The sequence below is a fragment of the Eumetopias jubatus genome, unplaced genomic scaffold (assembly GCF_037043125.1).
Source record: "Eumetopias jubatus isolate StellerSeaLion01/CBP00866 unplaced genomic scaffold, mEumJub1_p1.0 scaffold_7, whole genome shotgun sequence".
Classification (NCBI taxonomy): Eukaryota; Metazoa; Chordata; class Mammalia; order Carnivora; family Otariidae; genus Eumetopias; species Eumetopias jubatus.
Genome location: NW_028274813.1, coordinates 3,286,688 through 3,311,645, shown reverse-complemented (window position 1 = coordinate 3,311,645; position 24,958 = coordinate 3,286,688). Strand labels below are relative to the sequence as shown.

The 24,958-nt window shown below is 48.9% G+C and overlaps 1 protein-coding gene across 3 annotated transcripts in view; it reads left to right on the top strand.

Moving 5' to 3' along the window:
• Positions 1–24,958, top strand: part of TECPR2 (tectonin beta-propeller repeat containing 2) — a 98,897-nt gene that overhangs the window by 25,558 nt on the left and 48,381 nt on the right. For all 3 annotated transcript variants that reach the window (XM_028099891.2, XM_088024440.1, XM_028099880.2), the window contains exons 3-11: positions 1,158–1,286; positions 1,683–1,814; positions 5,137–5,294; positions 13,252–13,564; positions 15,196–15,328; positions 18,711–19,025; positions 19,769–20,763; positions 22,622–22,805; positions 24,760–24,933. In XM_028099891.2, coding sequence (XP_027955692.1) covers positions 1,158–1,286; positions 1,683–1,814; positions 5,137–5,294; positions 13,252–13,564; positions 15,196–15,328; positions 18,711–19,025; positions 19,769–20,763; positions 22,622–22,805; positions 24,760–24,933 — 2,533 coding nt within the window. The remainder of the gene's footprint in view (positions 1–1,157; positions 1,287–1,682; positions 1,815–5,136; positions 5,295–13,251; positions 13,565–15,195; positions 15,329–18,710; positions 19,026–19,768; positions 20,764–22,621; positions 22,806–24,759; positions 24,934–24,958) is intronic.

Below are 24,958 nucleotides of genomic sequence, written 5' to 3'. Positions count from 1 at the left end.
TTAAGATCCAAATCCCTTACCTCCATCACAATCTCTCACCAGATATATTTATAGCCCATGAGAATACCCTGGAAGCTGTGAAGTACCAGATGAAAGTGAGTGCAGTCATCACCACCCCCACTGGCTGTAGGCGGCTTTTCATGTGCGTGGCTCACTGCCACAGCTCAGCTTTAGGAGGGAGGGACTGCGACCTACTTTAGGTTAGTATATTACCATAGCAGCTGACTCAGTATCCTGAATGTGGAGGGTATGCTTCCACACTTGACAGATTGATTACCATCTAAATTACTGCATCAAAATGTAGGGATCAAAGTAGTTTATTGGGGATCTTGCCATATGTCTTAGCAAGGTCAAATGGTTGTGTTAATTTTTCTGAATGAATGGTTTCACTCAATGCGCTGGAAGCCTGAATATCTGTGTGCAATGCTTGTATGTGTGCTTTTTTTTTTTTTTTTAAAGATTTTTATTTGAGAGAGAGTTAGAGAGCATGAGCAGGGGGCAGGGAGGGGGAGAAGCAGGCTCCTCACCAAGCAGGGAGCCCGACAAGGGGCTGATCCCAGGACCCTGAGATCATGACCTGAGCCAAAGGCAGATGCCCAACCGACTAAGCCACCCAGGTGCCCCTGTACATGTGCTTTTTAATAAACCAGTGTATGAAGCTTGAGTTAGTGTTATTTAATTTGATTACTGATCTAAGAACAAATCTGTTTACAAAGCACTTTCAGATGCATCGTCTCCTTGATCCTCATGGCAAGCCTGCATGGCAGACAGACCATGGACTACAGTGGTTGAGTGGCTTGTCCGAGTTAAAAGAGAAGGAAGCAGAGCTTGGGTCTGGGATAGCTCTTCTTACTCCAGACTCCTGTCTGGGCAGGAAATACGTCTCCAAGCTTCTTAGCACGCTCTCGTTAAGAGCTCAGAATATTGACACTTGATTGATGAGCATTTCCTTCATTAGAAATGTGTTTTTTATTTTGTCATTTCAAGATGAAGGACCTAGAAGAAAACAGGAGGGTTCTAACAGATGTAATTATTTTTCTGAGTTGCATACATTTTCAACCAGGGCTTTGTAGAGGCTGCAGCCTAATGTGGCTTCTGCCTCCAGGGGTAATGTTTACATTCCAGAAGCTAGCGTTGTCTTGAACATTTGCTTTTAGGGGAAAACTGAACCCATCACGGTGGTAAAGCTGCTGAGCTGCTTCGATGACCTTGTGGCTGTGGGCACCGCCTCCGGGAGGGTTGCTGTCTTTCAGCTTGTATCCTCGCTGCCAGGGAGAAATAAACAAGTAAGTACTAGTCACTTTGGCATTTCTTACCTTCTTGGCAAATTCCTCGTGGATCTTCAAATGAGAAATCCTCATCTGCCCGGAAAATATATGCTTAGAAAAACTTCATCCTATGCTCTTAATAATCGGATAACATTTTGGTTCTTGGTAGGACACTTGGCAGAAAGCACGTTTGGGTAATTTAGATTGTGCCTAACATTCTCTGGCTGCCCTCTGTCAGTTTTAAAGAGAAATAGCCAGAGGGAACCTTGAACAGGGTTTTGCCTGGAAAACAAGGTTGGGAAAACCAGCTCCTCCACGATTAGGAAGGCCTGTGTACCCCCGTGCCCACAGAGCCCCGTCTCACAGTGTCTGTTCCTTTCTCTCCTTGCGCTCATGTTTACCGGTTATTCCCAGCTTCGGAGATTTGATGTCACCGGTATTCACAAAAATAGCATAACAGCTCTGGCTTGGAGCCCCAATGGAATGAAATTGTTCTCTGGAGATGACAAAGGGAAAATTGTCTATTCTTCTCTGGATCTAGACCAGGTAAGGTTATTTCCAGAAATATTTTTGGCCGCCTTATATTTGGAGAAATTATATCCATAATTACATTTTAGTCAGTCAGTTTGTGTTCTCAATCATTGTCCCTTTATAATCTCATTATTGTCGGTAACTTTTTCCCTCAAGGACTTCTCTGACATTTTCTAAGCTTCTACTTCCGTGACTAAAGGGTTGGCCTTTGTTTGCACTGGCCCCTTCCTTCACAGTGTTCATTCTCCTGTTGTCTCCCACTGCTCCTTCGAACAGAAGCCATTGTCACTCCTCCCTCCTTGAAGGGTTTGTAGGAACCATGCGAAGCCTTTCATAATCATAACTGTTGACAGAGGTCAGTGCTTTCAGGGGGCACAGAGCTCGCCCCAGCTAAACCTTGCCTCTCGCGTGGGAGGGAGTGGGCCAAGGAAGAGGAGGTTTGGTGGCGGCCCGGTGCCCAGCCGCCACCTTCGTGTTTGTTGCTTTGTTTAATCCTCACAACAGCGCCCTGAGCTACGTGTGCTCTTCCCCCATCAGTAGATAAAAAACCCAAGGCTCAGTGACCCCGTCACTAGCCCGGGGTCACAGCGAACACCTGGCAGAACCCAGCTTCAAACAGGCTCTGCTCCAAAGCCCGCACCTTTTCCATCGCACGTGTGGCTCTGTGCAGGCCTATGCTTTGCTGGGTCACATGTCTGCCCAGCTAGACTGAACACCTTGGTGGCACGAGCCTTTCATTTTCTTATGTATAGCCTTCATTCCTCGTGCATAGTAGGAATTCAGCAATTACTAGCCGAGTGGCTTTTAGTCCCTCCGATCCACGACTGACCTATTACAAGTTCTCTCCAGCGGTACTTCTCAAAGTTTTTGGTCTCAGGACCCCTCTACACTCTTAAAAGGAGGATCCCCAAGAGCTTCTGTTTGTATGGGTTATAGCTACTAAGTGTACCATGTTAGAAATTAAAACTGAGAAATTTAAAAATATTAATTTTATTTTGAAGTAAGCCTATTATTACTAGAAATAACATTTTTATGAAAATATTTTCAAAACAAGCGAAAAGAAAGACACTGCTTTACATTTTTGCAAATCTCTTTAACGGCTGGCTTGACGGGAGGACAGCTACATTCTGCGTAAACTGGCGCAGATACACTGTTTTGGTTGGAGGGTATAAAGAAAAATCTGGCCTCCACGGACCTGTAGTTGGAAACCGGACAAGCATTGTAATAGCCTCTTTAGAGAATTGTGGATATTCTTCATTCATCTTCTCCCCCAACTGACGGGTGGTGGTTTCTTTAAAGGTCAGTTGTAACTGGGAAGCTAAAACCATACGGATGGATTTTTGTACTCTTACAGTAAAATCCAGTGGTCTCTCTTGCACTTTGAATGGCTCTTTGTAATATCATGTGTTGGTCACTTGGAAAATACTGATCTACTGAGTGATGCAGATCTTTTCAATGTTGACACATTTAATTATATAATATCAAAGAACACATCTTTCTTAATATCACCATCATTCCGATCAGAAAAGTCTTTAGCTACTGGGAATTGCTCAAGTTCACAAGGGTTGATACAAATTTTCAATTCTAATCCTCATTTGAAACCTGGAAATTTAATATCAGCAACAAACACGATTCCTTGTTTTCATCGAAGTGACAGGGTCACTTTGTTCCATCTGAGAAAATGTCTGCCAGTTACCCATGTTTGAATAATTATAGTATGTCAAGTAAAAATAGTATTCTGTGAAAAAAAAAAAAGCAGCTGGTTGAGCTCCCAGCTCTCACAAACCATTGCTTTTCCTTGAGAGAACCAGAGTACCTCGGTGGGCAGCAGCAGAACTGGGTGTGCATGCCCCATTTTATCACACAAAATTCAAAACTGTGTCTACCCAAGAGCCAGGATTTAATAAAATTATAATTGTTTTGCATCAAGGACAGTCAGTGGAACGCACATTTTTTCCATGAGTCGTGGCGGAGGGCACGGTGCTGATTAATGGCATTCAGGGCCCTGCTCTGCCCACCAGGGCTTTTGTGTCAGGGCAAATGTCAGCTCAGTGAAAAAGGCAGACACAACTGAGAATTGTGATGACAGTAGCTTGGGCCTTGCAGGCCCTGTGGAGAGGACTGCGGAGCACACTTTGAGAACCGCTGTTGTGTAGGAAAGTGTTGAGGTTATTAGGAATCCCTGTGGTGTTCCTTCCGCTCAGGCCCACTAACCCTAACCAGGACAGCACTGCTCCCGAGCCTGCATCTGAGGAAGCAGAGAGAAAGCCACATGCAGAAAACAGTGTCCTTGGCGCCTCGGAAACTTATTTCCCAGCTTTACTGAGGTTCTGATAGGGTTGTTTTTTTTTTTTTAAATGCAAGTACAAAGAGATTTGCAAAAAAAAGATACGGGAGGCTGAGTGTTTTTGCAAAATTCATGCAATAAATTTAGTTCGTTATAAGCGAAGTCAAAAACTGAAAAGCTACAGTTTACGTAACTACAAATGTGGGAGGAAAATCTGCTTTAGAAGTGCTTGATGTTTGGGGGTAATGAGAATTTCTCTATCTTCACTGTGTTGGTGGTTGTATAACTGTATGCATTGTCAAAATCCATAGAATCATGTATCTAAAAAGGGTAAATTTTACTGTGTGTAAATTTTACCAGTAAGTCTGATTGCTGCTCTCCCCCTACCCCCAAAAGGTCTGTGATAGTGCATCAGGATTTCTTAAACAATTGAAGAAACTGGTTTGGGAGAAGAGTAACTTGTAGAAGCAGATTTTTGACACCAAGAAATAGGGTTTGTGCTAGCAGTAAAATGCCTCCTAGAGTTTACCTTTGGTCTTCAATATATTTAATATTATTTCAGTTCTGTTTTTTCTGACCTTTTCAGTTGGCAAGGATATAATGTCCCCAAAATTGCTTTGAATTCTTTGTCGGGGAAGTGTGTAATGTGACCTTAGGTGATAGTTGCCACAATAATTTTATAGGAAGTCCCGTTGTGTTCTACTAGAATAAATTATACTCCTAGTGTAACATATTCCCACTTAGATCTTTATGGACTCTTCTTTGAACTATCTGCTGAGAACATTTTATAAGAAATTATACAGAATTTTTAAATGTTTCTTACCAAACTTGATATAGCCCGAGATAGGTATTAATGTTGTTTTCTCATTAGTAAGAACTTTTCCAAATAATTTCATCACAGTGGGTTGACATTGAATCTGATGAGAATTAACAACATACATTTTTAATTTTGACCCAAATACAAGTAACAAAAGGATGCTTCCCAGTCATAGAGGAAGTTGGGTTACTTTAACTCCACACTGAGTTCGGTTTAACTGGACTCTCTCACAGGGTGTGTGTAACTCCCATTTGGTGTTGGAAGAGCCATCTTCAATCGTGCAGCTGGATTATAGCCAGAAAGTACTGCTCGTGTCTACACTACAAAGAAGCCTGCTTTTTTACACAGAAGAAAAGTCTGTCAAGCAGATTGGAACACAACCAAGGAAAAGGTAAGCGTCACAGCGTCACAAGTGCCCCCTGGGGTTCCCAGTGGGTCCCTAACCTGCCCGGGACACCTCATCCCAGCATCAGACAGAAAGAGTGTGTCCCTCTTGATCTGCTGCAAGAACCTACAGGTGTGGCCTCCCTGCCTTGAGTGCCAGGACCTGGGGGAATCTCCGATGTAGTCTGCCTTGGGTCCACCCCTGTGCGGGCGCCCCTCCACTGCAGCCCTGGTGAAGGGCCGGAGCCCCTCTGCACTGTGTGGGCTGTGCCAGGCTTGGGGATAACTGGCAGACAAAGTAGCTGTGAGCCCACCATCATGGAAACTTAATAAACTCAGCAGAAAAGTTGCTATAATAGTTATGTTACCTGCTATGGAGCAATGTGCGGGGTCCTGTGAAGCTTCTACCCAGCCTAGAGGAGAAGGCAGACTCCCTGAAGGAGTGGGCGAGGGAGGAGTGGAACTGGCCAAGAGGACTGGGGAAGGTGGCTTCTAGGCTGAGAGATTGTCTCCCTCCCGTCTCTCCCCGCCATTTACCTACCACCTGGAAGGACAGCGAGAGAAGGGGTCAAGTCCAGTTGCCTGCCAGCCATGTGGGAAGAGGCAGCGGGAACACATGGTGACCTCCCTGCCAGAAACACACTTGTGGAGCCCTGGGGCCTGGTTTACGTGGGTGTGGGGTCAGTGAGGAGGGGCTAGGTAGAGTGGTGGGGCCCCCCCACCCTGAGAAGAGAGGGGCAGAGAGCCAGGTGGGGGCAAGAAGACGATGGGGCCAGCAGCTTGTGGGCTGGGCAGCAGGGTTTGGAGAAGTTCCTGGTAAAAGGGCACCGTTGCCTACAGAGAATCAGGGGGGCTGGGTGGCAGGTGGGTGGGGAGTGTGGGGAGCGGGCTGACAGTGACACATGGACTGGCTGCTCCCAGGAGGGGAGGGCCCACGGAGGCTGGTGGTGACAGCTGGGCGGGTGATGGATGGCGCGGAGAAGGGGAGCTCAGATGGGCGGAGGGTGGCAGCCCTTAGCTACTAAAAGACCTGGTCATGCCTCCCTTTGGCTTCTGTTTTCTGTTCTGAATACCCCCTCAATTCCATCAACAATTTAGCCTTTGTATAGCAGTGGTCTCCCTATTGGCCCCCAGAAAACGCAGTAGAATTTGTAGCCCCGGCTTCGGGGTTTCGCACATCTTCATCTTGCTTTTCCCTCTGCCAGTGTCCCCTCTTCTGCCTGATGTTTTGTCCTGACTTGTCATCAGTGTCTTACGGCACTCTTTTAGGAAGGATAGTGGAGGATAGAGAGAGAGAGATGCGAAAACCAGTTACTTTTCACACGGATCAGCCAGTAGTCCTCTTAAAACCCGGTCCTCCAGCCTCCGGTGTGGGAACCTCAGCGAGTTTCCACGAGCCCCTCCGGGTGCACATGTGTAGTCGGTCCTTTGGCCTGTGCCGGGCACTGTTCCAGGGTGCGGACGCACACAAATGTGTCCCCTTTCTCCCCGGGAAGTCTATTTCACTGAGCCCTAGAGGAGTGGGGATAACACAGAATAAATGGAAAAGTTGTTCACCCCTGGGTCTTATGTTTTTCTGTGGTGTGCTGTGAGTCTGTGGCTCAGAGAGGGTGTCTGGCGAGTCTGCCCCCTGCAAGCAGTGTGTCATTCCACAGGTGTTTGGTGTTCTTGAGGGGCAGCAGTGCGCGGTGGACAGCGGTGAGCATGGGACAGGTATCTGCCCTCACGCAGGATCCCTGTGTAGCCTGCAGTGCGTGCTGTGGAGCAGGCAGTCAGGGTAAAGCCTTCGGGTGGGGGTGGCACGCTCTCTTAGAATGGTCTGGAAAGACATCTGGGGAGAAGTGATATTTGAGCAGAAGCCTCAAGCATGGGAAGAGCTGATGGAGGAGCATTCTGGTCTCAGGAAACAGCAGATGCCAAAGCCACAGATTGGGCAGGGCTTGCAATGTTCAGGGAGCCAGAGGGGGCCAGGGTGACCAGGGAGCAGTGGGTTGGGTGCACTGGTAGAAAATGAGATTGGAAAGGAGGGCCTGAGCCAGCTTAGAGGTTGGTGGCTGGGGGCACCACGTGCTATTGGCCGAGTTATTCTAGGCTTAACAAAAAGCTATTGAAGTGCTTTAGGCAGGAGAATGGCAACATGAGCGACGTTTTAGAGCTCACCCCTGGTTCTGTGTGGAGACTCAACTGGAGATGGGCAGGAGGGGGCAGTGAGGAGGGTACTGCAGGAGTCCTGGGACCGGGCATGGAGGCTGGCTCCTGGTGGTGGCCATCAGGAGACGGGGAGATGGAGGGAGCTGTGATTTGGAGATGGAAAGCACGGGGCTGGATAATGGATTAGATATGGGGCAAGGGTAAAAAAAAAGATGATTTTGTGCTGGTGGCTGTAGCAGCTAGGTAGCTGCAGTGGGCACACTGGGGCAAGCCTGGGTTTGAGGTCTAGACGGGCAGCCATTCTGTTGGGGGCATATTGAGCTGGAGGTGCCTGTTAGGTAGTAGTCAAGTGGGAGTCATAGTGAGGAGTGACATCTACAGGCCTGCAAATCATTAGATGCAAGTGACATTGAGACCCTGACATTGGGTGCGTTCACCTAGGAACAGTGTTTATTCACCTAACATTCAAAAATCCTCACCGAGTCTCTGCTGTGTGCCAGGCAGCCTTCTCCATCTGAGGAGACAGCTGTGAATGGGGAAAATCTCTAATCTTGGGGGGGCTCACATTCCTGAAGGGGGAGACCAACATTATATATATTCTAGAATGTTCGGTAGTAATAAACCAGGATATGGACTAGAGAGGAGGGAGCAGGGGACACAGGCGTGTGCTCTAGATGGGCAAGCAGGGATGGCTCTTCCGCAGGAGGGACTGGAGCAGATTCCTGAAGGCAGGGCAGAAGGAGCCACCCGAGGACCTTGGAGAGAAGCTCTTGAGGCAGAAGCAGTGCGTGTGCCAAGCATTTGAGGGTTTGGGGAGCAGCAAGGCCATGTGTGTGTGGAACAGAAGAGGGGCCAGGTAGGACCCCATCCTGTAGGCTTTGTGGGCCTTACTCGGAGGCTGCTTTATTCTAGCACGCCAGCATCATGAGAGGCTTTGACCAGGGGCAAGTCACCCTTGCTGCTCTTTGGAGGGGGCAGGAGTGGCAGCTGAGGGGGGCCAGCCAGGGGCTTAGGCCAGGGCAGGATAGTAGGAATGCTCGGAGGGCAGAGCTGACAAGTGTGCTGACACGTTGGCTCTGGGGGGTGAGAGAGGGAGATTAGTCAGCTGAACACTCGGGGGAGTGGCGGCGCACTGGCCTAGAGAAGCCTGGGGGAGAAGATAGAAGAGTCTGTTGTGGACAGGTCGCATGGTCTTCCTCCCAGGGGAGAGCCAAAGGGGCAGGTGCAGCAGCTGTGCGTCTTGGGAAGCGGGTGGGGCCGGGGCGTGCATGTGGGAGCCTGTAGCATGTGGACAGTCTTCAAAGCTCCGGGACGGACAAGCTTGCCGCGGGCGTGAGCATAGCTGGAGAAGTGGGGGGGTCTCTGTTCTGGGCACTGGCAGAGACTGGGATGTGAGGAAGGTTCAGAGGAGTGAGAAGTTGGAGGCCACATGGGGGAAGTGTCAAGGCTACGTCAGAGCTGCTGACGGCCCCAAGAGATGGCGTGAGACAGATGTTTGGATTTGGTGACCTGGTGGCTACACACAGCCTTGCTCAAGGAGAGTGGCCGAGGGTGAAAGGGCTGGAGGGAACAGGGTCACAGTGCTCAGAGACAGCTTTTTAGGGGGCTGGTTTTTGTGGAAGGGAACACAGAGGAGGGGGCGCCTTGGCGGGGAGTGTGGCTGGGTCGCTGGCGCTGGCTGGCACAGAGCACAAGATGGCGGTGCCCGTCGTGGCCTCTCTGGAGCCCGCTGGTGGGTGACAGCGTGGCCTGAATAGGGCTGGGGTGTTCTCAGCGGGGAGCAGAGCACAGGTGTGGGTGCACTTGCAGGCAGGGGAACCTCAGTGGTGGGGGCTGGGGTCGTCCTTTTCTGATGGAGTTTGTGAACCTGATCCTTAGACAGGACCAGATAAAATACATTGTTACTCCCAGAAGACCTCAGAGCCCCGGGCTGTCCCCAGAAGTGTTGGATCTTTGCTCTCCTCAGGGTCTGTGATGCACTATTTCAGGTGGGAACCCTCTCCCTACCTGTTAGGTGTCCCCTGTGGCCCTGTCGTCAGGGTCCCTGAGCCTGGCCGCCTGTGTTGGGTGTGGACCTGTGGGGTCTGCCCCCCAGCAGAGCCAGCATCAGGTTCTGGAACAGGGTCACTGCCATCATGCCTCTGTGGTGGCCTGTGAGCAGTTGGCTGCTGAGCCTTTTGTCACCCATCTTAGACTTTCATTCTCTTGCCTCGGGCTCTCTGTCCATGCTCAGCATTTCATGTCTTTGGCACCAGAGATTATACAGCACATTAGAAAACATTCCTTTCAGAGCATCCGGCTGGCTCAGTCAGTAGAGCATGAGACTCTTGATCTTGGGGTTGTGAGTTTGAGCCCCACGCTGGGGGTAGAAATTACCTAAAAATAAAATCTTTTTAAAAACCCCAAACAGGGGCACCTGGGTGGCTTAGTCGTTAAGTGTCTGCCTTCGGCTCAGGTCATGATCCCAGGGTCCTGGGATCAAGCCCCGCATCGGGCTCCCTGCTTGACAGGGGGCCTGCTTCTCCCTCTCCCGCTCCCCCTGCTTGTGTTCCCTCTCTCGCTGTGTCTCTCTCTGTCAAATAAATAAATAAAATCTTAAAAAAAGAAAAAAAACGAAACCCAAACAAACAAACACTCCTTTCATATTAATGTGGCTCATAAAGGGAATTAAAGTATGTTTTAAAGTCATCAGTGATTTTTCTGGAAGTCACCTCCACCAAAATTAAGAAAGTAGGTTAATTTGGGGCGCCTGGGTGGTTCAGTCGTTGGGCGCCTGCCTTCGGCTCGGGTCATGATCCCGGGGCCCTGGGATCGAGTCCCGCGTCGGGCTCCCTGCTCAGTTGGGAGTCTGCTTCTCCCTCTACCCTTCCCGCTCTTCCCTCTCTCTCAGATAAATAAATAAAATCTTAAGAAAAAAAAAGTAGGTTAATTTAGTTATGATTTTAGAACCCTGCGGTGCCTAGACCTTAAAAGTTGGAGTCTGAGGGTCCACTTGAGAACGGACAGCAGCAGGTGCTGCACAGTCATACGGCAGGTGGGTGGCGCCACGCCCCGGGTGTAGGACAGTTTACACCTTGCTCCAGCTAGTTATCCCCAGCTTAGCCGCCTTCCCCCCGCTGACCACATACCACATGTTCCTGCAGTTCCGTAGAGCCCGCCGCCCACCAGGACCCTCTCGGCGTGTTCCTTCCCCCACCGTGGCCGTCCCCTCCTCAGCCGGGTAATAGTCCTGGGCCTAGCCCTCTCCCCCCCAGTCAGGACACACCCTGTCTGGACTCCTCGGGCGGCCCTTTGAGCCTCAGATGCTCTCGCGGTGGTTCATATACATGCATGTGTCCGCCCCCGTCTGTCCTCAGTGCGGGCCAGGATCTCGTCTCGTTCATCCCTCACGTTGCCCACGGCCCCGGGTCGCACACAGTGCTTGTTCCGGTGAATGCTTTAGTTCCCCAAGGTGAACAAATCGAAGTGGAAGTGACAAGAGATTTTTAAGAGGACCTATAAATAGATGGAAAACATTTAACAGTTTGGTCACCAAACAGACATGGATTTGACGGGAAGGGCAGGAGGAAGAAGTTAGGGACAGCCCACTAGAATTGCTTTGGGTCTATTTAGAGAATCTTTCCAGAACAAATCCACCAAAGGCAGCAGTCGAACATGATGCTGATTATAGAGTTGTCCGTGAGTGATCTACAGCGTTAGAACCGTCTTGGTTAATCTAACGATCTTCGTTTCGAAGCTGAATTTGATATTCGATAACCTCCTGGGGCCCTATCCAGGGGGATTTAATTACTGTGCAGCCAGAGGGACTTAGAGAGATACTGACCTGCAGAGAAACGTCCAGATAACTCTTTCTATGTGACCGTGTGGGATGGGCCCTGGAGACAGCCCCTCAGGAGGGCTGCTGCGCGGCTGTGTGCAGGGAGAGGCACGGGGCTCGTGGGGAGCACGCAGCGCTGGCGTGAATGGAACCAGAGGCTGATCCCAGCTGCGAGCACCTGGAGCCCTGTGTGTGGCCTTACAACATCACCAGCAGTGCTCTTGTGCCTTCATAGGCTGGCTCACTTAATCTTCACTTTAACCTTTGAGATGGGAATGATTACTCCTGATACACAGATTAGGATACTGGGCTCCAGAAAGGTTGCACAGGACAAAGCAAATGTCGGGGCTGGAAATTGAGCCCTGCTATCGGTCGAGAGTCAGTACTCTTTCCACTGCTTCAAATCAGAGAGGTATTTTGGGGAGAGGGTGGACTGAAACTCTTGAACTTTGAGCTCTGGTAGGAGCCTGAGATTGGGCAGAGGTGTGAGACCATGAGAACTCAGAGGGTCGCGCAGCCGGCTCAGTGGGAGGGAGCATGCGACTCTTGATCTCGGGGTCAGGGGTTTGAGCACCACATTGGGTGTGGAGATTGCTTAAAAATAAAGCCTTTGGGGGGGAAAAAGAATTCAGATTGCTGGTGGGAGCATAGGTTGGTATAATCACATTGAAAAAAGTTTGAAATTGTCTTTTAAACCTGAATGTGGTCAACTCAGCAATCCAAAAGTTACCCAACAGAGCAACAATTCCATCTCTGTCCGGGCGATCCTGGGCAGACTCTTACACTTGCGTGCTAGGAGGTCTGCTTGAAAATGCTCGTAGCACCGTTGTTTAAAATAACAAAGTAGAAATAATTCAAATACCCATCAACAGGGAGTGAGTAAAAATATTGTGACAAACTGGCAGTGAAAATGAATGAGCTATAGCTTTTTTATCAGTAAAGATAAATCTTAGAAATACAATGTTAAAAGCAAGTTGCAAAAGTATACAAATAATTGCATCATACTTTTTTTATACAAATGAAAGATAAACAATACTAAAAAATATGTAGTGTTTAGGAATACTTAGGTATGTGGTTAAATTATCAATAATAGTAGAAGCAAGGGAATAACAAACACAAAATTCAGTCTGTGGTCACACCTGGGGAATGGAAGGGCAGGAACATTAGGAGCACGGGAGAGCATCACCCATGTCCCTGATGATTTATTTCCGAAGTTGAGGGATGGGTTCCTGGGTGTGCATTTCATTTACTAGACTTCATAACTTTTATATGCCTATAAATGTGTGTGTGTGTGTGTGTATAGTATAAAATAGTATGTATTATTTATATAAAACATACATTCTTTTGTGTTAGGTATTTCATAATTTTAAAAATAGAAAACTGCCATGCCTGGGGACCAGAGGGAAGCTGGTCCCTGTGATGGGTTCAGACTCAATGGTAGGCATGACGCTCATTCACTGGGATGCTGGAGTGAGTACAGTCAGGCGTTAGAAGGAACAGAAGTTCCAAGCAGGGAGAGGATGGTCAGACCTGGATTTGTCAGCTTCTGCCTCATTTCCTCTTCTCTGAGACAGGAGCTGTACTCTATACCTCATGGGGCTGCTGTGAGGATTGAGCCAGAGGGTGGGGACAAAGCCCTGGGCACAGCACCAAAACGGTTGCCATGAGACAGGCTGCACGCTCAGCGGGTGCACACTTGCGAGGGGGCTAGGGGAGCAGAAGACACAGAGATGACAGTGTCGTTCTAGTAACAACAGAACAAACCATAGCAGAGGGTTTGAAAAAAACATCAATCTTGTTTGGGCTTATCCAAAAAATTCTTGTTAGAGTTGATATCAAGGGTTGACAACTGTCACTTTAAATCAGTTCATATCGCTTCTTTCTTTCTTTCTTTCTTTCTCTCTCTCTCTCCCTTTCTTTCTTTCTTTTTTCTTCCTTTCTTCCTTTCCTTTCCTTTTCTTTCCTTTTCTTTTCCTTTTCTTTCTTGTAATTTCAGCACTGGGAAATTTGGAGCTTGTTTTATACCAGGACTTTGTAAGCAGAGTGATCTGACCTTGTACGCATCACGGCCTGGGCTCCGACTGTGGAAGGCGGACATCCATGGGACTGTTCAAGCCACGTTTATCTTAAAAGATGTCTTTGCTGGAGGAGTCAAGCCTTTTGAACTGTACCCACGTCTGGAATCCTCCAACAGGGGAGGTTGCAGCTTACCTGAGAAACACCTGGGGCTTGTTTCGTGTTTCTTTCAAGAAGGCTGGGTGTTGAGTTGGAATGAATACAGTATTTACCTTCTAGACACCATCAACCAGGTAAGTGACATGATCGTACCACATCTCGGGTGTATTTACAATGTTTATCTACAGACTGTCTCAGAACGATAGAAGGAACAGCGTTGATTCTAATGCTTCACTTTTTCCTTTGGGCCAGTCAGGGAAATCAAGTAAGGGTCTGATTATTTTATAGATTTGGTTTTGGTAGAACCTTCTAGCTGTTCTGCCTCTAAGCAGGAGTCTCGTCTGCCTGGCATGGCTCCCTCACCTGGAACTGGAGGGCAGGGTGAGCTGGGCTAGGGCCACCAAGCTGCCTTTTAGCCCTGAGCTGGTTTCTCTTCTTCAGGAACACTTTGAAAAGGCATTTTTGTATTCTTTTCCACTCACAGACAACTTAAGTTTTCTTCTTTCTCTGGGTACTCTTTGAACTGGGTGTGCTCTCAGTAGTCAGTGGGGTTGAGAGGTTTGGTGACTGTGTATCGGTTCCTTGCTTCTGAGCCCTTACCCCCAATGCTTTCTGCAACAGGTGTAATTAACTTCACGAGACAAGGGGCTGTCCATGTGCAGACGTGGCTGCCATCAGAGTCTGTGTGGCAACATGATGGGCAGCTTTCAGATTAGTGGCATGTTTCTGGATGTTCATCAGGATTATTTAAAAATTAACAGAGGGGCGCCTGGGTGGCTCAGTCAGTTAAGCATCTGCCTTCAGCTCAGGTCATGATCCCAGGGTCCTGGGATGGAGTCTCACATCGGGCTCCCTGCTCAGCGGGGAGCCTGCTTCTCCCTCTCCCTGTGCCTGCTGCTCTACTTGTGCTCTTTCTCTGTCTCGCTGTCAAATAAATAAAATCTTTTAAAAAAAATTAAAATTGAAGAATTCAGGCCCTTTTTCTCTCTACAGTGAACTACCTCTTGTTTGTATTATTAGCCGACAAGAGAATGTTTTAAAATCATTCAGACTCTGGATGTCCTGTTTTCAGATGGTGTTAGAGGCGTCCTCTCTCTCCATTCATTCGGAGCCATGAATTGCAGTGTCCACTCGTCTCTCTTGCGGGAGTGCACACAGTAGGGGTCAAGACCGGTCAGCACATCACTCTAGACCAGGAGCAGCATTCCCTGTGGGCATTTGTACAAAGTGCTGTGAGCTGTGATGAGTCCCAGGCAGTACCACCAAGGCTGAGCTCCCCAGGGACTGTTTCCCGAGGAGGTGATGTCTGAATCGAGTTGGAACTCTCCCAGTAGACAAGAGTCAGGAAAGGAGTTTGGGCAGAGCAGTGGCATCTTGGGGGAACAAGGCCTGCTCCGCTCAGGGCACCTGAAGTGCAGACCAGGGCAGCTGTGTGAGGCTGACGGGCAGGTCCTGCCGAGGAGCATGTGCTCCATGTGCTGCGGGGAGGGGAGCCAGGCAGGACACGGCTCCCAGCGCTCAGAGGTTCGGTGAGCTGTTCTCTCAGGCTCATGAATTCACTAGCAAGGTTTATGACTCCAGGTCGTGTACCTGTCGGATACTCCCTACCTTTGCGTTCGTTTACTCTTTAAGTTTCAGAAAGTGGGCCAACAAAGCACAGCTGTCATTTGACTCATTTGGATTCCTGCACATGTCTGTATGCTTTCAACTATTACTATTGCCTGGTTGTGTGATTTTTTTTTTTTTTCTTTTCTTTTTTGGACAGGCCACAATTGCTGGTTTGGAAGGATCAGGTGATATCGTGTCTGTTTCCTGCACAGAAAATGAAATATTTTTCTTAAAGGGAGATAGGAACATTATAAGAATTTCAAGCAGACCTGAAGGACTAGCATCAATAGGTTTGTATTTGTTATAAAATGTACCCGTGTATATGTAATTGTAGTTCATAATTTATAAACCTTACCATTACTTTGTTAGTTAAATGACTGTAGCTTTATTTAAACAAGGGAAGTATTTGGAGGGTTTCCTATGATTTTTTTTTTTAAGATATTTTGTTTAGTTTCAGAGAGAGAATGTGTGCAAACAGGGGGAGGGGCAAAGGGTGAGAATCTCAAGCCGACTCCGCGCTGAGTGCCGAGCCCAACTCAGGGCTCAGTCTCACAACCCTGAGATCGTGACCTGAGCTGAAACCAAGAGTCGGACGCTTGACCCACTGAGCTGCCCAGGCGCCCCCCGTATGAGTCATAAAAGATGGTTTACAATGCTTTTTTTGAAGCTTACCTATTTTAAGTCTCACATCAGACAACCTCACATTTGGTAAAGTGGTTCCATAGGTCTGGAAGCTGGGGAGGCCAGACGAGTCATGAGGAAAACTCAGCACCCACATGACTGGTCGCTGGTACTCTGACTCTGCGTGTGGGATTAATACTTCCAAAGATAGAGACTTGCCAAGACTTTAGAACATTGAAATCTGTTATCTGGAATATATCTTTTACCCTCCACACAGTTACTCCTTACAGCACTGATAATTCTCTGTGCTTTTGACTTTTCTTTGTAATTCATACAAGCCCAGATTCTAATGAGCAAAGAATCTTAATACGTGTTCTCATGCACACATCCATGGTACTTTGTATACTTGGGTCTCATCAGTGAACTTGTTCCTGATGCTGACAACAGCCATGTGGGGTGGAGGAGGAGAGACCTCTCTGTCACTCACTTTGTTCTCACTATGTTCCAGAGACTGCTAAGCACTTAACAGTCATGACCTCATAAAATCCTGAACACAACCCTAAATGGAAGGTACTGGTTCTGTAGATGAGGAGACTGGGGCTTTGGAAGTGCAGTGAGGTACCAAAGACACCACCTCTGGGGGGGATGTGAGCGGCACACCGGGGACATCCGTGTGGCCCAGAGCCCCTGCACGTGTGTAGCCTCTGGAGTTCACGGAGCAGTTTCACAGGCATCTCGGTTGATGCTCATGACAAGCCTGTGGGAAACGTGAGGCAGGTAGCCCTGCCACTGCCTTTCCCCAGCCAGACCACCCTCCTCCCGGAGCTGGAGGCAGCCCTGTCCCTTCCTTGCTTGCAGGCCACCACATCTAGGTTGGTGTGCAGGGCACCCCCTGCCACGACTGCCAGCTCTCTCCGGGCTCCTGCCACTCCCAGCGCCCCAGGCACGTCTGTGTGCTAGGTGTGTGGTGCTCCCCGACATGGCCTGCTTTTGTCGGTATGCTGCCCTCTGTTCTCTCCCCACTCATTTTTTAAGACCCACTTCAGGTCTTACTATATCTTTTGATACTTTTCCTGAGTGCTTTAGTTAAGTCAGCCTCTCCCTGTCTTCACTTGAGTTCCCAGGGGCCCCTCCTACCACTCTTGTGACTGGAGAGCCATTTACTTACTTACCATGTCCTTACCTCACAAAATAAACTTTTTGTTGCAAGGGTCTTGTGGTTCAACTTTGTGCCCCGACATAGCACGTGGCACATAGAAGCCCTGAGTGAGTGAGTGTTAATCCATGGTGTCCCCGTTCCACAGATTAGAAAACCAAGGACTGGGGGGTAAATGACAAGCCCCAAATCCACCAGCCCTGTCTTCTGATTTCTGCTTCAGTCGACGTTTCCCCTGCTTCTTCTGCTTGGCTACATTGGTCAGAAGTGTGGACCTTCTGCTGTAGCCATGGGCTTGGAGGTATCTTGGCCCTGGGGGCATCTTTGCTGTGACTTCTGCTCTCACCAGCACCAGCTGGTGTCTGAGTCACTGCAGGGGAGGGAGTAGAGGTCCTGGACCCAAGCGGGTGGGCCGGTTGCAAACCCGAGGCCTTCTAGAGTGGGGGGCAAGGTGAGGAAGAGGAGCTCCTGGCGGCAGGCTCCTGGGCCCCCAAGCGTAACTCTGCGTTTTGTCTTTCTGTAATGTTAGAATACAAAGTGTAGTTAGAAGGAAAGTATCCCAAACAGTCTCTCATGAGCCAGATATTTAGGACTTGAAAAGATGAAAATGTCGTAAGGGCTATCTTGGCCCCAATTTTACCGTCTCTTAAGAGATGGCGGGGTGTGGGTGAATTACTTCTTAAGTCAGAGGGTAAGTCAGGATAGCGGCCATTCCAAATTATAATTTCTGTGGAAAGTGAATAAGCTCTGAGTCTTGAGTTTATGAGCTGGCACCTACATGGTGTGGTCAGGGGCAGGGCGGCTTATAGGAGGGAAGTAAGCTCCAGACCTAGCTGTTCAGTGGGGCCTCTCTGCGGTGATGAAAACGCTCAGTTTCTGCACTGTCCACCAGTGGCTGAGTGCTTGGAATGTGGGGGATGCAACAGTATTAAATTGTGTTTGATTTTGAATTTAGCTACATGTGACAGTGGCGCTGTATTGGACAGGACAGCTCTTGACCAAGACCTGCTACCAACTGTGTGATCTTGGACGAGTTGCTTCCCTGGCCAGGCTTCACTCCGAGCACAGTCCTGCCTGTCCGTCCCCAGTTGTGCACACCACGGCCCCTAGTCTGCCCCTGACCATCCTCACAAGAGGACAGCAGTTCCCATCCATCTACTTGATGGTCCCGGAACAGTGTCGGGCACAGAGTGGATACTCGGTATCCAAGGGATGGCTGAGTGGATCGAAGTGGTCCATAGTCCTGTTCTACGTAGAGAGCGCTATGGATGGAACTGTTATGGCCATGGTGACCTTGTGGTGTTGTGTTGAGAAGGACAAGTCCATGAAAGTGAGAAACTTGCTGGCTCTTGTTCATGGGCACAGAGCAAGGTGACTTGACCTTCCACAGCCAGATCCTCATGCCACTCTCGGCTCGAACTGGACGCTGACTTCATTGATGTGCTTCTCTGTGGTGGGTTTGTTCTCATGGAAAATACCCTTTCTCCCCTTAAATTTCAAGAAATATAGGTACACATATATTTTTCAAGTGCCTTTTGAGTTCTTTTACATTTAAGGCATGGTCTAAGTAGGGGATATCACTAAGCCCTTTTCTTAGGTCATTTGACTTCTTTAGGAATTATTTGTGAACTGATGTGAGAAATGCTGTATGCTTAGTAGTGTCCGCTTCCTGTTGAGCTATTTACAGAAAATATAGCCATGACAAACCATTTTCCTGATTTTGGTGTGTGAGCTTCCTGGAGCACAGAACCATTTGTTGGACTGTTTTGTGCGATTCTTATAGTTTCGCCAGTCTTCTGAGTTTAGCAGGTGGGTATTTAGGGTTAGCAGACCTGTGTAGGAGTGCGTCGACTTTCTTGGATAACCAGCAGTAACACACCACCCTTGTTTCTCAGGGCGAGATGGTCTGGAGACGCCAGGATGTGCAGAGCAGGCCCCCGGGCAGCATGTGGAGAAGCCATCGGGGACCCCGGTTTCTGAGTCGAGGCTCAGGGGCTCTTCCGTGGCCAGCTCCGTGGCCAGTGAGCCAAGGAGCAGGAGCAGCTCACTCAACTCCGCCGACAGTGGCTCCGGGCTCCAGGCACCTCCAGAGGTGGGGAGGGGCAGCCAGCCCGCCTCACAGAGATTCAGCGTGATTAGCTCAGAAGACTTTGACCAGGAGCTTGTCGTGAAGCCTCTGAAAGTAAAAAAGAAGAGGAAGAAGAAGACAGGTACCGTCCGTGGCAAAGCACACACTGACTCCTGCTTCCTCGGGGGCATTCTTACACACTTTTTGGTAGTGCTGCTTTCACTGAATGAGCACTTGCCCACTCAATGAGAAGCAGAGAAGGCCTTCAGAAAACAAGTGTGTTATACCTTCATGAGGTGTAAATAATATAACAGACACCTGTGCACTTACCACCCTGCTTGATGGGTCTGGGTTATACTTCTCAATATTTAAATAAAAATTTTGATATACCTATGTATAGCATGTATTAGACCAGAGACGCTATGAGCCTGGATGGAAAGTCATGGAAACAGAAGATTTATGCCAGTGTCTAAATGGGTCATTTTACGTTTAGTGTTAGATAGGTTACCGGGCATGGGATTTAACATAGAAATGGTTTAACTTTTTACTCCTTGGTTCCTTTTAGGCCTCTCGAGTTATACATACTTACCAGATTGCTAAGCATTTTAATAATTTTAAACAACTGGTCTGCGGTCCATCCTTCCCTTTGTTTTCCTCCGTTAACATTTCTTGAGTGGGGCATAGAGCCCATCAGTGTGTCTGATGTTTGCATCCATTTAAAACATCTCTGCATGGGGATAATTCATACTTGAGAGATGTATTCTTCACCACTTACATATCCTTCATTTAAAATGTATTTTTTTCTTGAGCCAAAATTGTGTTTTTTAGTCTCTTATTCTTTATGTGGAGTCATACCCCATTTTAAACATTCTTATTTTAAATTAGAAGGTGGAAGCAGGAACACGTGCCACAGCTCCCTTGAATCGACTCCCTGCTATGAATTTCCGGGTGACAGTCCCCAGTCCTTGAGCATAGACCTGCTGTCCATGACCTCAAGTTTGGGCAGCATCGTGGATCGGTCGAGCACAGAGTCTCCTGACCAGGAGAGTAACCTTAGTGGTGAGGTGAATGGTGTCCTGCAGGAAAATAATGACCCTGAGGCATTCAGTGTCCTGGAGGTGCCGGAGCCTGCCCCTGACGTCCTGAATGAAGGGAATGGCGACAGACCTGGACTCCCTCGATATAACCGTGCAGACGACACAGAGCCACACAGTGGAGTGTGGACTTCACTCTTGGAGCTGAGGGAAGCTGTGGAAGGTAGTGACGTTACAGAGCTCAGAGAGGAACCTTGTCCCGCAGACGATGGACTGAATAGCAGACAGTCACCCTGTCGAGAACAGGACAGCTCTGCAGAGGCCCGGGAAGCGGAGGACATGCCTGATGACCCCCAAAGCACTTTTTGTGAAGTTCCCTTCCTGGACTCCCTCCCGGTGCCTTCCAGCCTCAGCTGGGCCCCCCACGCCGAGCAGCGGCTGCCGGGGACCAGAGCTGACGAAGGCTTTGCTGAGGAGCCCAGCGAGGAGCAGGGCTCCCTCACACACATGGGGGGCCCCGGCCACCTTGGCTCACATCCCTGGCACACTGTCACTGACAGTGACATAGGCCTGAAGGAAATGGTTGCCTCGGAATGTGACGCGGGGAGTGTCGGAGGACAGCTGACAGCCCCGGTCTCCGCCTCAGCGGCTCGCACTCGTGAGCCTCGGCTTGAGCAGCCTTCACGGGACCAGGCGTTGACGTCCAGTGACGAGGAGGACATCTATGCCCACGGGTTGCCTTCCTCTTCCTCGGAGACCAGTATGACAGAGCTCGGTGGTAGTCGTTCGCTGCAGGACCTGAGCCAGCCTGGCGCAGATGACGCTGGGCTGCTAAAGTCGGATCAGGTATGTGGGTTTGGGGTGGGCCGGTTTCCTGAGGGTCCACCCAACCCATGTAGTTAAGGATGGTTATTCTTGGTCATTTTACATAAAAAAAGAGATTTTTTTCAGAGTACTTAGTTTTCTTAGCAAGTAATTATAATTCAGTGTATTTGACTTCAAAACTAACCAGGTATTATCACTTTTCCTACTAAGTCGTTGTGAAGTGTAGATTATGAGTGTGAACTTATGGGTACTTTCCCCAAATGTACTGCTGGATTCTCTCAGTGCTAATCACACGTATTGTTTGGGTAGCTCTTGTCACGTGCCAGGCACCATGCAAAGCAGTTTGTAAGTTCAACTCATTTACTTCTCTAAGAACTAAATAAACCATGAAGTAGGTACTGTGTGGTCCCCTTTTTACAGTGGAGGCAATCGAGACTTAGTTATATGGCTTGCACAGGTCACATAGCAAGTGAGGGGCAAGGCTGGCTCCAGGACCCCCCCCTCAGCCTCTGTGCTGTCCTGCCTTGGCAGTGAAATGCACTGCTTACTTGTTTGGCGACAAATGCCAAAAGGTTAGACCTTACACTCAGTTTTGCCTGTGCCCATCCTTTCTTGAGTGCCTTTGGCTGCCAGGCCCCGTGTTCGGTGTTGGCTGGTGCAGGGTGTGGATAGCCTATCCAGATCTCAGATTCTCAGGGAGGAGCCAGACATGCATGTCGATCATCTCAGTTGAGCAAGACTCTCGGCCGATGGTGGCGAGCAAAGTGCAGGGCTGTGGGGAGTGTGAGAGGGCGCCCACCCAGGGATGCACTGGACAGGCAGACCATGTGTCATGGGGGCGGGCTACTGGGATTCTAGGCCAGAACTTTAGAAAAACGCTCCCCTAAGTGAGAGGGAACCTGGCACTTGGAGGACTTCTCCCTCCCTTCGTGGTTCCCCCGCTCCTCCCCTTCGGTAGCTAGAAAGCCAAGAGATTTTGTGGCATTGGGGTGGGGGCTCGTCATGGGGTGTAGGGCTGAATTGAGAAGAGGCGGGTACCATTCTCTCTGAAGTGAACTTCCGTATTTGGGTGACCATGCAAGCACATTGATTTTCTCCTGTAGTTTCAGAAAACTGTTAAAACTGCAAAGACTTCATTTAGCTTTGATTTTTTTTTTTAAAGAATTGTAGCAAGAAAACATCAGTCTATAAAATTCAGCCAGAGTATCTTGGCCAGATTTCCATCAGCCACATGATGTGTCCTGTGTCCAGTGATTGGGACCACGCTTAAAACTCGAGGGTAAAGACACAGAGATGTTGGTAGTGCTGCTCATCCTCGTGCATCTGCGAGGATCCGATGCACAAAACACGGATCTGCACGTTGTGTGAAGTGCAGTACACCTATGCATAAAGCTAGGTCATTTTTTTTTAAAGATTTTATTTATTTATTTGACAGAGAGAGACACAGCGAGAACAGGAACACAAGCAGGGGGAGTGGGAGAGGGAGAAGCAGGCTTCCCGCGGAGCAGGGAGCCCGATGCGGGGCTCGATCCCAGGACCCTGGGACCATGACCTGAGCTGAAGGCAGATGCTTAACGACTGAGCCACCCAGGCGCCCCAAGCTAGGTCATTTTAATGTAAACACTGCATTAGGAAGGGTGTTCTGACATGACAGAGCCTTACCCAGGCATGCTCTGGGGTCCTAGCGAGGGACGACAGCTCCCATTTCAGAACGCTTCTCTCAGAGTATGGTCGAAAGATAGCAGTCCCTGCATGGCTTCTCAGAAATCCTCAGCTCTGTGACTTGAGTGATAACCCTGCACGCTTGTCTTGTTGACGACAGCACGACGGTGCAGCTGCGTGCTCTGCTACAGAACTCACCAGGCTCTGTCCTTGTTAGTTTGCAGAAAGCTGGATGGGATACTCTGGTCCCGGCTATGGCATACTCAGCTTGGCGGTCTCCGAGAAGTACCTCTGGTGCCTGGACTACAAAGGCAGCCTGTTCTGCAGTGCACTGCCGGGCGCTGGGCTCCGCTGGCAGAAGTTTGAGGACGCCGTCCAGCAGGTGGCGGTCTCACCCTCAGGTTGGCCTCCCCGGCTCCCTGTCCGGCCGGTGTAACTGGCCCATGCAGCACGCTGGCCAGTGCCCTCACGTTTGGGGGGTTTTCTCCAAAGAACAGGGGTTGCTTCATTTGACTTCAATTAATAAATATCCAATACATGGATGTTTAGTTTGAAAATTTTTTAAATTAATTGTAATGGGAATACATGAACATGTTTTTATAAGCTACACAAACCATTTGCTTGAATGCTGAAGGATTTTTTTGAGAGAGATTAACGTATTAGCCCCTTATAAAAACGTGTTCCTATTTCTTTTTTTTATGGGAGGGGAGGAGCAGAGGGAGAAGGAGAGAGGGAAGCTTAAGCAGGCTCCACACCCAGCACGGAGCCCAACACGGGGCTCAATCTCACGACCCTGAGGCCTTGACCTGAGTCAAAATCGAGTTGGACGCTTAACTGACTGAGCCACCCAGGCGCTCTTGTGTTCCTGTTTCTTAGTGTTGCTTTAAAGCAACTGAATATGTGGGATATGTTCAGATTATTTGGGTTCCTTTCTAGAAATTATTCTTTAATGAGCGATGTGTATGCTTTGGCTGAATCATCTACTCCCTGAGTATAAAGAAAAATGCGTTCATTCTTGCAAGCCATGGTCAGGCTAACCATTTTTAGTGAACTGGAGCAGACATTTCCTGAATGAGGTTCTACTAGGCTTTCAGCCTGTACCTCCCTTCCCTGTCCAGAATCATTTGCTCATCTGCTTTGTCGTAATGTTGGCCACTTCACCTCTTAGGGGGTAGATAGGTAGAATAGAAGTATTTATGTGTGTTTGCTTCATAGTAACTTCTTATTGTTAGGACATTGGAGGAGAAGTCAGACAAAACGTACTCTTTGACCTTAGACTCGTCCCCCATAATTTTACTGTGTTTCGGATGGATTTCCTTGAACTCTTCCTGGTCTTTGTCACTATTTAAAATACCAGTTTGCTCAAGGTTGTTTTATCTCTTCACTTGTTTGAAAGATATTTTTCCTTAGAGAATGGCTGAGATCATAGTCTACTTCATTAGCTGGCGTTATATAATTGTGCGTTTTAATTGTTTCTGTCATTTACTTCTGGTTTTGTCTCCCCAGCCATTTAGAAACTTTGGTTCTGTCCTGATTCTATTGATTACTTTGTGCTTCCAAAACGTTCCGGCCCTCGTTGATCTAGTAAGAATTCTGTCCCCACCAGAGGAGTGTAGCTGACTGAGTTGTCCTGCAGTGCCCACGTCTTGAGAGGGGTGCAGAGCCCACGGTGTTCACAGTGTGCTTCGGGCTTAGCCGTCTGTCTCGCTTTTCTCCTCTCACCTCAGTTCTCCCTGTAGGCCCTCTAGTCCAGCCTGGCTGTGCTCTTGGTGATTCTCTGGTGGTTTCTTACACGTGGCTGCCTGGCCTGTGTCACACCCTCCATCTACATCTTCCTCCTTCCCTCCCCTTCTTCATCTCTGTTTGTCAGAATCCCTTTCTGAGTAAAAAAAGGACAGCCCAGCTCAAACGCCTCCTTTCCGTGCATCTTCTCCCTCAGTTGGTCCAGAGGTGACCCCATCCGAATCCCTCTAGGACTTTTCAACCTGTGGTGGGGCACGAGTTGTGCCTCCTGACTTAACCGCGTCAGCACTGCCACTGTCCGCATCAGGATGCCTGAGGTCTGTCCGGCTCAGTGTGCTGTGTCACTGGTCTCTTCTCACCTCCAGTTTCCCTAGCAGCCCTGTAAGGTACAGAGAAGGAAGTCAGGCATGGAGACCGTAGGTGACTTGACACCCGAAGCCACACAGCTGGTGGGTGGTGGCCAAGGACCCAAACCTTGGTGCTGCGGGTAGAAGCAAAAGAGGGAGAGAGGTTCTAGAAATCTCTCTCCCCCACAGCGACCAGAATGAAGCTTTTTGGTGTAAGTGATTCTCCATACTTATCGGATGGTGATTAGAATGTTTATTTCCACAGGAGCCCTTCTTTGGAAGATTGAACAGAAATCTAACCGAGCTTTCGCTTGTGGAAAAGTGACCATCAAGGGGAAGCGGCACTGGTATGAAGCCCTGCCCCAGGCAGTGTTTGTGGCCCTGAGCGATGACACAGCCTGGATCATCAGGACAAATGGAGATCTGTACCTGCAGACAGGTAACTGGAGGCAGTGCTCCAGCAC